The 14,847-nt window shown below is 37.8% G+C and overlaps 1 protein-coding gene across 3 annotated transcripts in view; it reads left to right on the top strand.

Annotated features, from left to right (window-relative positions):
• Nucleotides 1–9,375, top strand: part of LOC128865970 (sphingomyelin phosphodiesterase) — a 66,160-nt gene extending 56,785 nt beyond the window's left edge. Inside the window, exons 2-7 of one of the 3 annotated variants that reach the window (XM_054106418.1) lie at nt 1,954–2,153; nt 2,244–3,492; nt 3,566–3,819; nt 3,878–4,172; nt 7,367–7,552; nt 8,710–9,375. In XM_054106418.1, the coding sequence (XP_053962393.1) occupies nt 2,069–2,153; nt 2,244–3,492; nt 3,566–3,819; nt 3,878–4,172; nt 7,367–7,552; nt 8,710–8,767 (2,127 nt within the window). In that variant the 5' untranslated portion in view covers nt 1,954–2,068 and the 3' untranslated portion in view covers nt 8,768–9,375. The other 2 variants (XM_054106417.1, XM_054106419.1) reach the window with 2 other exon arrangements.
• Nucleotides 9,376–14,847: the final 5,472 nt, after the last annotated feature.

The following is a 14,847-nucleotide window of genomic DNA, read 5'->3' as shown; positions in this document are numbered from 1 at the left end:
AAGAAATGTTCAAAAGTGCTGACGTTAAAAAAAAGAGTAACGATTGACGATGTGGACAGCTAAAATGCCGATTTCCTATCTCGCGGTACGTTTAACGCGAGAAGTGGCAAAGTTTTCGCTTGTTCTTGGAGAATATCAGTAAGTTTGAATATCCTAAAAATTTCGGCAAACCTTAAAGTGTGTCCAACCTGATTGTACTCAACATGGCATTACTTAAATCCAATTCTCTAGTTCAATTGTGGTACGGTTTGACACCGTTTTACTTTTTTAAAATCAACATTAAATTACCTATCTTTTTATTACAATACTATCTGGAAAATCCTATCAAACAAATTTGAAAATATGTAAAAAAAGTGTCAAATAGTCACTATAGGTCATGTAAGTAACTTTCGGGTTAGTTGTATTAAAAAACTGAGTAGTTAGCTCTATTTTTTTTGTTCTACAAGAAGGGCTTATACCTACAGTAGAACTTTATTTTAAACCGTAGTTTCCGGAGTAGCTCATTCAGTTTTTGCAATACACGTTTTATCCATCTTATTTAATTTTTCGCGTATTATTTTCATATTCAGCTGTCCGAGGGAGTATCTTAAATACAATACTTTAGCGAAAAACCGCATCTGCATGGGAACTATCGATATCAATAAATATGGTTTGACAGCTGATAATGGCTAAAGGTGTTGACATTTCTGTTCAGTGCGCTTTGGCAAGTCGTCATGAATCGTTTAACGCCAGAACGATGCTTCGAAATTGCGGCAATTTACTTAGAAAAAAAATCTGTTCTCGAAGTTCATAGTGCACTGACGGAATCATCGGTCCTTATTTCTTTCGGGGAGTAGAAGCTGCCGTTAAGATGAACGGCGAGCGCTATTGAGGCATACCATTGAGTTTCAACAAGACGGCATTACTTGCCATACATAGCGCTTAACAATCGACTCCTAGCCGCTGCGGACATTCCGGATATCATTTTCAAAAAAAAAAAAAAAATGCTCATAATAAAAAGAACATCATTCCAGGAATTCTTCTGTTTAGTGTTATCATTTTAAGTTCTTAAGCTCTTTAAAAAACACCCTATATATGCTCATTGGGATGCCTCATCACCAAAAGTTGCGGTGCTTTCACAAATTAAAAAATTGGTTATGTCACATAAGATATTCAAGTCAAAGCACACGTAAATACACAACTCAATATTCTTTAAAAAACATTATTTGCCTTCAAAACAACTTTTCACACCCACAAAGTTTACACAACCAACCATTTTATTCAGGTCAACTATTCTCAAATAAATTTTTACCGTTTAAGTACTTTTCGCTTGCCACCAGAATTATGCAATTCATTGCTGACAAGCAGCTCAAAAAGTAGTTTGGAAAATATTCCGAAACTTTAAGGAAATCTCACCTTAGCATCTCCGCTCCAGCAGCTGAGGTGGCATCGCCGCTTATCTGGTGCATAATCGCTATTTACCTGCCTCTTCCGTTGCTTGGTCAACTACAATTGATGACGGGGCAGAAACTACTATGTACGAGTACTCGTATAAGTAGTAGCCCAATAGTTTGGATGGCTTATGCAATAGCGTGGCTCGAGTGCAGATAGGAAGGAAGAGGTTAGAAGAAAGGCGAAGCGTCGTTACTTGAGTAATAACTGCAACTGATTTTCAAGTGTAACGGCAGTCAACACCCGTTTGGTGCTTGATTAGTTTTATGTACGTATGTATGTATGTATATTATCTTCTTCTTCTTCTTGCTTTAGCAAGTTTCGTTTGAACTTTAATTGCTCTTTGCTTCGCGTTTTCAATTAAACTTTCGTAATTACATTGAATGAGCGGCAAAATTACATTTTTATGTATAAATTTTTGCTTTGCTGTAAAGTTATCAGTTCTAAAAATATTAAAATTGTATTTATTATTAAAACGAATTCCCTTTAACAGAGATCTATTTCTGTTTCTTCGTATTACAGGTCGCACATACGCAGCGTTATAGAACAATTAGTTCCTTGAAATTTGGTTTGAGATTAGCGACAGATTGGTGCGAAAACTTGGCCTAGTCGCTTTAGTCAGAAGAGTTCTTTCATTATGACACAACGCTGGCACGCTTCCCGATGGCGTGTCCTCATCTCGGTCATATTGGTGAGTGTGAGTCTCACGCACATGGCACAAGGTAACTATCTCTAGAAAGGAGTGAAGCAGAAGTTTAAATATTTATTTAGTGATTGAAACTGATATTTATTCTCATTTTTTTTGAATGTAGGCTTTCCCTTTGTCTTCAACACAAACCGTAAGGTAATCAATTGGACTGTGCCCGAAGACAACTGGGAAATACATTTGGCACCACGAAGCATTACACCACATGTAGAACTGCAAAAGTTCCCTAACCGCACCAACCCTGACTCGGGTCAGAGCGATGAGGTGTTCTTGGAGCGATTGCGACAGCTCAAGCGCAATGACACAATGGCTCGCATGCTTTGGTACGACACCACTCCGGATGGACTCAATTTCCCGCCCTTCGTGGACAAGGCGCTGAAACTTTTCAACCTTAAGCAAGTGGCATTCGAGATCGAGAATAGCGTAATGTCAAAAGTGTCTTGTACTGCATGTAAGGCTGGTGCTGGCCTCTTGCAGCACTACATCCGTGCTGGCAAGACGAAAACGGAGATTATCAAATTGATTTACGAGTTTTGTGTTAATCTCAATATACAAAGTCCACGTGTTTGTGAAGGCGTCTCCACACTTTTCGGCAGCGAAGTGATTTACGTTCTGCAGCGTGTCAATCTTGGGCCTGATGAGATTTGCAGTTTTGTGATAGGAGATGCTTGCGGTGACGTGTACAATCCATACCACGAGTGGGAGGTGATATTTCCACCGGTACCAAAACCACCAGTCACAGAGTTGGAGATGCCAAAGGAAGCGGCCCCGTTCTTCAAGGTGCTACACATCTCAGACACCCATTACGATCCACATTATGTTGAAGGCTCTAATGCCAATTGCAACGAGCCACTATGTTGTCGCCTGAGTAGTGGTCGGCCGTCCAATCCAAACGATGCGGCTGGCAAATGGGGTGATTACCGTAAATGTGATACTCCGAAACGCACGGTGGACAACTTGTTGGAACACATTGCAGATACGCACAAGGACATTGATTACATACTGTGGACGGGTGATCTGCCACCACACGATGTTTGGAATCAAACCAAAGAAGAGAATTTGGAAATCATTAAAGAAACAGTGCGTCAAATGACTGAGAAGTTTCCCGGTGTGCCTATCTTCCCAGCGCTGGGCAATCACGAAAGTGCGCCGGTGAATAGTTTTCCGCCACCATATGTGAACCAAGTGGATATCTCCATATCGTGGCTATATGACGAGTTGGATGTGCAATGGCGTCGATGGCTGCCGCAGAGCGTTTCTCATACTGTGCGACGTGGCGCTTTCTATTCAGTGCTGGTACGACCTGGTTTCCGTATTATTTCTCTCAATATGAATTATTGCAATAATAAGAATTGGTGAGTGCTAATAGGAATTTACTCGTTCGTTTCGGGTTTGCTTTAATTGCTTATTCTCTTCACCCTTTTCCAGGTGGCTGCTACTAAACTCCACAGATCCTGCAACCGAACTGCAATGGTTCATTTATGAGCTACAAAGTGCTGAGTTCTCAAACGAAAAAGTGCATGTGATAGGTCACATACCACCAGGTCATCCAGATTGTTTGAAGGTATGGTCGCGCAACTTCTATCGCATCATTTCACGATACGAGAGCACTATTACCGCTCAGTTCTATGGACACACCCACTTTGATGAGTTTGAAATGTTCTACGATCCACATGACCTCAGTGAGTAAAATGTTTTTCTACCACTTTGGGAATCTAATATATGTATTTGCTCTTATAGGTCATCCCACTAGTATCGCGTATATTGGGCCATCGGTTTCTCCTTACTATGACCTGAATCCGGGTTATCGCATATACTATGTGGATGGTGATCATGACACTACCACTCGTCTGGTAATAGATCACGAGTCATGGATCATGAATTTGAAGGAGGCAAACCTGTACGATTATCCTATATGGTATAAATTGTATACCACACGTGCGACGTATAATATGAAGGCACTCCGGCCGATGGACTGGAGCAATTTAATTGACGAGATGGCGAATAATCAAGAATTGTTTGATTTGTATTATAAGTAAGTTTGAGAGGTGATTATCTTGCTTCTATTTTGTGATAGATTTGTGACTAGCCTTTTTGACAGAATAGGTCAACCAAAGAACGTCACTACATATACTAGATAGGTTGGGGGTAGAAGTATAAGCCGGCTCACTTAAGTCTCAACAAGCTATTCTAAAAAAGATTCGCCATCTGATTTAATCTAAGTGAAATGGCCTCTAAATTTCCAAACTAGCTTTTAATTTTAAGCAAAACGGATACCGAGTGACGACAGTCGATCCCTCATTCTTAAAGGCATATGGTGTGTTATTGTTTCCGATCTCATTTCGGTCACGTTTATCTGGAGATTCAATGAGCCGTGCGTTGGTTCCATTTTTCTCCAGCTTTAGATGCAAATTCTCTTTCCAGTAGCTTATGACACATTACACATGAATGAATTATTTTACAGAAAAAATTATAGTTCCTTAGCCTTGGATTCAAGCGGAGTGTTCTTTGTTTTTTAAGGTTTTAGCCATTTCCAGCCGAATTCGGCGGCGGAGAGCAGCACATGTCAATGAGAGCACCAACATTCTTTTTGCAACTTGGTTATCACTAAAGATAAAGAGATTTCTTACTATTTGGCTCAGAACTGGCTTCCAGCTCCCATGAACTACAGTTATATATAGTTTTTTTTGAAAATAATAGTTTCTTTTCTTTTTTTGTGCTGGAAAAGACATGCAGGGTTTGCTATAAAGATGGCTAATATCAGAAGGAGTGTTCGAACCTAAGTTCTTCATAATCAAGCCGATATGACACTCAAAACCACATTATGCTTTAATTATATATCGATTGAGGCATCATCCTGTTCATGTCCAGTAGGCACACTTCTACAATTCCGCTTTCTTTCTACTTAATGGCGCAAATATTGTATGCTGTCATTCTTGATGAAATTAGCTAATTTATTGCAATTAGATTCTAAATTTCTAATTGAAATTGAAATTTGGATAGTCGAGCCAAAAAGCACCGAGACATTTGGTAACTCTCAAACACTCAGGTAAAAAACGCCGAAAGGAGGAAAGGAGACAAGTAACAGAAGCAAAAGGATAGTATTAGAATAGAGATATAGAGGTAGCTAGACCTGTGTGGTAAATTTAAACATATACCCCATTTTGAGAGAACGAATTTTACTCGTTCTCATGACATCGGAACCAAAAATGCAGGCTAGAGCCTTGCTAAGCAAAACAGTTAAATCGGGTATTTAATGATTCCAATGGTGGTCATATGCTGAACCCATGGATTGTGTCCTGTAATAATGCCGACCATCAATCGAATGTCGTTTTAGAAGAAACTTCGACAGTTTTCTGTTTGGGCGCGTCATAAAACACTTTGCAGTTCTGCAGCGTTCTTGACCGGGCCAACCCTCTTTATGTAAATTGTATACATAATCGTTTATCCAATTCATGATTTCTGCAGAACTGATTCCGATTATTGGCTCTGGTCCCTGTGGGGTTAACGCTGATCCACAGTTGGCCAATTCATCGGCAATTTCATTTCCCTGAACACCGCAGTGTCTTGGTACAAGCTTGTCTAGTGACAGAATTAATTACATTCTCGAACAATCTTTATGGTTTGCTTTGCGTTCTGCAGTCTGACTGTCACTAAAGACTCTAATCTGTTTACCGTTCTCTCTCCTCTAATTATCCATTCTGCTACTTTCAGAATGGCAAAAGTTTTCGTTTGGAAAACAGTTGCCATTCCTCCCATAGCGTAACGATACTTATTACTATCGTTTAAGCGCCATCCGGCTCCAGAACCCATTTCATATTTGAACCCATCGATAAAGAAAATATCTGTCAAACTTCCTTGAATGCACTCGGGATTGCTCCACTGCTCACGCAATGGAAATTTGGCATCAGGGTGGGCCATATAGCGTTTGCTTTTTGAACCACCTATTTTTTTGAGAATGGTAACACAAATCACATGTCACATGTGTTCATAATTTACTTAAAGGTTTGACATTCACGAAATGGGACGCTATACGCTTGAACAAAATTGGGAAATATTGAAAACCTATTTCCAACGTGGTGAGCCTTTTACTCAAACTGTGAGAAATTTGAAAAAAAAATTCCAAAAAAAAGGTTTGCCAACAAGACAGTTGAAAATGTGCGTGAACATCCAACAACCTCAACTCGTCATCGTTCTCAAGAATGTAACATTTCACGCACTTCTTTGAGGAGAATTTTGCATAACGACCTCGGTATGGAGGCTTACAAAGTTCAATTGGTGCAAGAACTGAAGCCTAATGACCATCCAATGCGTTTTCGGTTCGCTCAATGGACAGAAAATCGTTTGACCGAAGATGAGCATTTTTACCGAAAAATCATCTTTTCTGATTAAGCTCATTTTCACATCGGTGGCTTCGTCAATAAGCAAAATTGTCGGATTTGGGGCTCAGAAAATCCACACGTTACTGTAGGGAAGCAAATGCATCCACAACAAGTCACTGTTTGGTGCGGGTTCTGGTCTGGCGGTACCATCGGGCCATTTTTTTTCGAAAATGAGCGAGGAGCCGCGGTTACAGTAAATGGCGAGCGTTATCGTTACATGCTCAACGAGTTGTTTCCAAAAATTGAAGAGGATGACAGGGCAATTTGTCACACTGCCAAAGTTACACTCGAACTTTTGGCTACCGTTTCTGAAAACCGAATAATCAGCCGAAATTCCGCTATCAATTGGCTGCCTCGGAGCTGTGATTTAAGCCCGTTGGACTATTTTTTGTGGGGAGCCGTTAAGGCAAATGCTATGCGAACCATCCAGAGACGATTGCTGCTTTAAAACACGAAATCGAAGTTGCCATTCATGAAATTGGAGCCCAAACAATCGAAAATGTGCTTAAAAATTGGGTTGATCGAATGGCCTACAATGTTCAATCTTCAAAATAAAAAACAAAGTTTGAAAAAATATTGATTAGGTTTTTTTTATAGCCGATACAAAAAGCAAATTTTACATGGCCCACCCTATACATATACATCTATGTATGTATGCACATATATTTTGTAATAAGTTGAAAGATTTGAGATGTTTGACGTAAATTTTTAAGCTCTAAAAGCCAATGATCTGAGGCTGAATACTTGAAAATTATAACTAGGACCGCAGCGAAACTTGCATTTGCTATTTATATTATTTTAGAATATTTACATTTTTGCCATTCCAATATCTTCTGATACTTTGCAGAAATTACTGGAAAAACTCACCTATACGGCCGGTTTGCGATGCGGAATGCCGGAAACGAATGTTGTGCGATTGCAAGAGTGGGCGTTCGCATGACCGACGGCACTTTTGCCAAGACGTCGAGGCGAAGGTCGATGACGGGTCGTCGAAATCATGGAAGTCATGGCTGTATCGTGGTTTAACAAGCTCGTACGTACATATATTTGTGTGAACACACAACTTTTTCAAGAATCGAAAATTGTTTCGTCTGTTGTCAGTTTTTTGTAATTGGGATTGGCTCTTAAAAGTTTGTGTATTGGAAAAAAAAGTTTTAGATATTGGCAAATAAGTAAAATTTTATGTTTCTAGAATACATCCAAGTAGTCGTACTCGTATATAGCATCGTTTTTGAATATTCATACTAACTCTGCTTATCTGTCACTTAGGAAACCTTTCAAAAAACTTTGGCTTGTGTCCTCAGTCTGCCACTAACCAATGCTTGTCTTTCATACATACACACACGTACACATATACAATATTATTTGCAACTCTCGATCTTTGATTATTTTATAGTGTTTCAGCAGCTACTTCAACATATGCAGCTATTTCCAATGTAGTAAATTGAACGAATGCTTAAGTACCTACATACATACGTACATACATATAGATTATGTAATAATCAGCTCATGTAGTAACTAATTTATAATATTTCCTCCATCACCTACACCTTAAATATTTGCTCATCCAAATCGTAGCTTATCTGTTTTGTAGCGCAAGAAAGTCCATTTAAAAAGTAAAAATATTAAATATTTTAGTAAAAATTAACACATTTCACTTATTAATTATAATGCTTTAATATCCTACAAATGGTGTTTGGACCGACAAAATACACACGACACATCACACAATATGGAACTGCTATTATTGCTCGTGTAACGGCAATTGGCACACAAAATGCACGAATAACACCAATAACGAAAATGAAAACGAAAACGAAACACCCCTCCAGTGAGGAGAACACAGCAGAGGAAGTCACAACCACTGAGAAGTGGACGGTGCCAGATGCACTTTACATATTTACGCGCTAAGGGGCGTGGTGAGGATGCTTTGCTTAAACATATCTACTATGTTTGTTTACTCGATTTATAGATGTAAAAGTATATTCAATTACCGGATATCGGATGAATTAATGCGTTTTAAACGGGTTTGTGGTTGCTTGAAAATAAGACGAACACAAGTGTGAATACAAAAATGTACATATACATACATATATACTCTTGAATTATATACATTTGAAATTATCGTAAATAAAAAACAAATTCAAATAAATATTCCCACACAAATATTCTTGCATCCTCAACGTCTAGTTATAGCCTCATATCGTCCATCACGTACCTGCCCAAATACCTGATGGGCTTCGGCTGAATTGAAGCTGGTTCCAGTAACGTATACGCATACACATTTTCACGTCCGATGTAAAAATAACCCTGCTTTATATCCTAAAATAGGCCAAGTCGAACAATTAGCGCAAATGGAGAGCGTAGCGCTGGAGAATTGTCTCCTGTAAAAGTGCAAATCGGAACTCATTCGCAATCTGCAATTACGAGTAGTTAAGTCGTTTAGCTTATAGATCGTAAATATACATACATGTGTATATGTATGTATAGTAAGTGTATGTCCATTAATTATGTGATCATTAGTATTTAATTATTTACTTTTAAGTAGAGCATTAATAATAAGAACTTAAAATTTCCAAAAAGAAAAATATCATCTGTATCAGTTATAAGCGTATCCATGCCCTTCATGCGAGCATATGATTTTTAAATTTTATTTTTTAATCTCTAGTTAAATGTAATATTAATGAGCAAACGTACACACACAGTCATAAAATAAGCAAGGCGACCCATGCTAACCATGCATGTCCGCACACCTGCAAATACACTCATACCGTTAGTTTCAAGTGAATGAATGTTGATGTACTCGTACTTATTATTAAGTTATATTTCTACAAAGAAAATAAATAAAATAATATAATATATAAAATGTGGAAACCTTGATGTTATTAATTTATGTGGAAACGCCTGTTTTAGCGTTTTTCTTCGTACTGTACCAAAACTTCGAAATCAAAGTAGTAGTTTATGATTAGCAAAGACACACTCCCCGGAAATAGTTTGGAAGCCACTGTGCCAGTTCTAGAGCATTGCCAGTTTCATATTTCTTTTTGCTAGCAGAGCATTTTTCCCCAACCAAATATTTATGCGCGTACGTCCTCTGATTCCATCGATCATTAAAATAGAAAAAATAACGTTACAAATTTTGTGATTGTGTGTAACTTTACAAGTGTGATTGACTCTCAAAATGCTAACAGTCCTTTGCAACTAATTCAACTTATTGTGCTCTCATATCTTACCACAATATTGGTCCCTATTAGTTGATGACTTGGGGCAGCACCTAAACAATAAGGGATTTATAACCATTGGTTATGCAGATGACATATCTGTTATAATAAAAGGCAACCATGAAAGGACACTAACAGACTTAATGCAAAATGCCTTGAACGCAACATGGGAATGGTGTAAAAAGGAGGGGCTGTCGATCAACCCTAACAAAACCACAATTATCCCCTTCACAAGAAAAAAACTAAATTGGAGTTTCCTATATTGAAAATAAATGAAACAGTGATAGAACTAAAGGAAGAGGTCAAGTATCTAGGTTTAACCTTAGGTAAAAAACTCACTTGGGAATCACATATAAATAATATAACAAAAAAAGCCACGAAATCCTTGTGGACAACCAAACAATTACTAGGGAGATCCTGGGGCCTCAGCCCTAGTATGGCCCTCTTGATATACACCCAAATGGTTAGACCAATCATACTGTACGAGGCACTAGTATGGTGGAGCAAATTAATCCAACAAACAGCGATAACCAAACTGGGAAAAGTAAAAAGGCTTGCTTGCCTATGCATCACAGGGGCTATGAGAACTACCCAGCAGCTGGCATAGAAGCACCTCTTAATCTCCCACCACTTCATATAGCAATCCAAGAGGAAGCAGCTTCGCAAGCACTCATGCTACACATGAAAGAAAATTTCAAATTAGGCAACCTCACCGGTCACCTAAGTATCCTAAATAAAATCAAAAACACCATAAACATGGCTCAAGTCTCTGACCACATTGACCCAACCCTCTGTTTCACAAAAGGATACACAGTTACCTTTCCTGAGAGGATCGAGTGGAAAACAAACCCAAAATGGATGTATGATGATTCACAAAAATGGTACACTGATGGATCAAAAACACCTTATGGTGTAGGAGCAGGAGTAGTGGGGCCCAGAATCCACAAATTATTCACTCTCACCAGAGACACCACCATCTTCCAAGCGGAACTATATGAAATAATGAAAACAGTAAACATCATGCAACGTAGAAACCACAAGAGAGTAAAGATCAAAATACTCTCGGACAGCCAATCAGTTCTAAAAGCCTTAGATAGCTATACATACAACTCAAAAACCCTCTTAGAATGCCACAAGGCACTCAATAATCTGGCATCCAAAAACAATGTTTCTTTAATTTAGGTACCGGGACATGAGGGACCTAGTCCCATGCTTAGATTTAACAAAAACAGCCTAAACCAAAAAGTAAAATACTGGGCCAAAACTCTATTAAATCAGCATTGGAACAACGTAGAGGGTCTTAGACACTCCAAAAAGTTCCTAAGTTTCAACGCTAAAAGAGCTAACATGGCCCTCACGTTAAACAAAAAGAGCATTCGCACTCTCACAGGCGCCCCCACGGGTCACTTCACCTGCAACAAACACCTATGTACATAAATTACGCATAACTAACACCAGCACCTGCAGATTTTGCTGCGAAGATGAGGAGTCTATGAGATGTTCTCATCATCGAATGTCCGGGGTTGACACATAGAAGGAAAAGGTTTTTAAACAAGTTCATGCTTACAGATGAAGACCTTCAATCACTCCCTCAGAAGGAGCTGGTACAATTCATAAGCATACTTAACAGTCAATAGACAGCATAGGGTGCACAATAGATCAATATGGTCGCAGTGCTAAAGGGGCATACCTTAACCCTTTACTACCATTAACCATTAACTATTACCACAATATTAAATTTTTCATTAGTATTAGTTTTTATTTATTAGCTTTGATTTAAAAACAAAAATTAAATTGGGAAGCAAATGCCAGCTGTCAGGGCCTACTACAACAACAACACAAAATTTCAATTATTTGTAGGAGCAACGAAGAAATATTTCCGTATTGCAAATCCTATGATTTTAATACTTTTGTGAAAGGAAGCGATTTCCATATGCAAAAAGAAACTTATTTGCCTAAACCTATTTAAATTTCTATGATAATAAATTTGTGGGGCTGTATTTACATTCTGTAAGTTAAGAGCGGAAATATGAAAGAAGTAGAAGAGAATTTAATTTTGAAAATTTCTAATACGAATTATGAACGCAACTGGTACCGCAAATATCATCGTCGTAGCCTAATTCGTGTGGTGTAAACATTTTGTTTTAATATTTTTGGGCATTTAGCGAAAAGAGGATCCTTTTTCCTTTGAAATCACGTTCACTATTTTCAAAACGAAATATTTTTTTGGTTTAAAGTATTCAGACAAAAAAAGCAGTGTGCTAGCTTTTTTAAAACCGGGTTTTGTTTTTAATATACAGAGTTTTTTAAAAGAGACACTTACCAGGTTGGGCCATATCGTTCCCTTAGTATAACAATAGCCTATGTGCTCTCCATCGTCGATTTTATATGTGGTCAAAATTTTGTCAAATTCTAGTTCCACAAAGTGGGTCAAAACGTCAGTCAAAAATAATAAATATTTACAGACATAACGAGATTTGAGTGAGAGCTACTTTCGACAAAAAGTTTGAAATTCATTTTCTCAAAACATCAAAAAATTTATAGGCTATTTTAATACTAAGGGGACGATATAGCGTTTGCTTTTTGAACCACCTATTTTTTTGAGAATGGTAACACAAATGACATGTCAAATGTGTTCATAATTTACTTAAACGTTTGACATTTACGAAATGGGACGCTGTACGCTTGAATAAAATTGGGAAAATGGGCAGAAAATCGTTTGACGAAGATGAGCATTTTTACCAAAAAATCGTCTTTCCTGATTAAGCTCATTTTCACATCGGTGGCTACGCCAATAAGCAAAATTGTCGGATTTGGGGCTCAAAAAATTCACACGTTACTGTAGAGAAGCAAATGCATCCACAACGAGTCATTATTTGGTGCGGTTTTTGGTCTGGCGGCATCATCGAGCCATTTTTATTCGAAAATGAGCGAGGAGCCGCGGTTACAGTAAATGGCGAGCGTTACCGTGACATGCTCAACGAGTTGTTTCCAAAAATTGAAGAGGATGACATGGACGACATTTGGTTTCAATAGGACGGTGCAACTTGTCACACTGCCAAAGTTACACTCGAACTTTTGGCTACCGTTTCTGAAAACCGAATAATCAGCCGAAATTCCGCTATCAATTGGCTGCCTCGGAGCTGTGATTTAAGCCCGTTGGACTATTTTTTGTGGGGAGCCGTTAAGGCAAATGCTATGCGGAGCATCCAGAGACGATTGCTGCTCTAAAACACGAAATCGAAGTTGCCATTCATGAAATTGGAGCCCAAACAATCGAAAATGTGCTTAAAAATTGGGTTGACCGAATGGCCTACTGTAAAGCCAGTCGTGGCAGTCATTTGAACGATATTATATTATGTTTCATTCATAAATGACAATGTTCAATCTTCAAAATAAAAAAAAAAGTTTGAAAAAATATTGATTAGTTTTTTTTTTATAGCCGATTCAAAAATCAAATTTTACATGGCCCACCCTATAGATGGCAGTAGTGAATAATTCCTACACCTTTTTTATATCAACTTTGACATTTGCCAAATAGACAGATATACAATTTTACAACATAGAACAACGCATTAAAATAATTGAAACTTCTTATGAAAATGGTCGATCTTTAAGAACAACATATCGAAAAAATTCGTGATTTTTTTGCTGGAAATAATCATCCGCATGAGTCGGCAATACGAAGGTTGGTGAGAAAACTTGAATAAAAGGGTTCCTTCGAGAATAGAAAAGGATGGGAGACCAAAAACTACACGTTCTGTTGAGAATATTCCTACTGTTTTGCTGCAAAGTGTTGCATTGATATCTCGACATTCCCCATAATTAAGCGTTCATTAAATGGCTGTTCGGCGGATTTTACTTGTATAAGTGTTCAGGATGAGCATTGAAATGATGCAATTTTTCGCATATAATTGAGCCATAAAGCCATATTTTGAGCAAAAGTAGTGAAACCTCAAATAATATAAATCTTTACATGTTTTATTTTAAACAACAATTAGGCGCGTCTTTTGAAAGACCCCCATAAACTGTTCAGTATAAAGCTCCAGATTTCCTTAAAATGGTTTTCTATAACTTCATGGGGTTTTAATTATGCATGGAAGTTCATGTACATACAGTGCACTCGCGGTAACTCGAATAGCCGCTAAGTCGAACGACGTGCTAACTCGAACACATTTTTTCCCCTATTGACTTCTTTGTAACTCGAACAATAAAAAAGCGCTATAACTCGAACAAAAAAACCAATTTATTTGTACACACATTCTTTTCAAACATGTACATTTTGTACATAGATACATATGTAATAGTATATGTATATAAATTATATGTATACTAGTGTATTGTCCATATGAATATTTCGGCGTTAATATCCCGTTAGTTTTCTGGGAACAACATCTTGCATTGACCAAATTGCTTTAAATTTGTCATTTGTAGTATATCAGTGCACGTGAGTAATGGATCGTAAAAGGTTGAAGTGTTTAACATTAAAAGAGAGGGCTGAAGTCCTTAACAAAATTAAACGTGGACGTAGTGTTACTTCTCTAGCGAAGGAATATGGGGTAGCCAAGTCCACCATAAGTCTTATAAAAAAGAAAGATAAGGCAATTTATGGCTTGCACTAACGCTACCGGCAACCATAAGCTTAAACTTCTCGTTATTGACAAAGCAAGAAATCCTCGTGTTTTCAAAAATTTTAACTGTCCGGTGGAGTACAAAAATTCCAAATCAGCCTGGATGACTTCGGCGATTTTCAAAGACTGGTTTCATAATTCGTTCGTGCCGTAGGTAAAATCCAGATTCATTAAAACAATTTTTTTAACCAAGTTAAATGACTCTAATATTTAGGTAAGAAAATATTTGAAAGAGGAAGGACTACCTGAGAAGGCTCTTCTTCTAATTGATAATGCCCCATCACATCCCAACGAAATCGAATTAAAGTCCGAGGATGGTTTAATTTTAACTATGTTTATGCCGCCGAATGTGACACCATTGATCCAGCCAATGGACCAAAATGTAATTCGTATAACGAAACTATACTACAGAAATTTTCTACTGGCTTCCATTTTCAACAATCGATCGAAAAATCGATATCGATGACTGTTTTTTT

Source organism: Anastrepha ludens, chromosome 6 (assembly GCF_028408465.1).
Source record: "Anastrepha ludens isolate Willacy chromosome 6, idAnaLude1.1, whole genome shotgun sequence".
Taxonomy (NCBI): Eukaryota; Metazoa; Arthropoda; class Insecta; order Diptera; family Tephritidae; genus Anastrepha; species Anastrepha ludens.
This window is presented reverse-complemented; position numbering and strand designations above follow the sequence as displayed.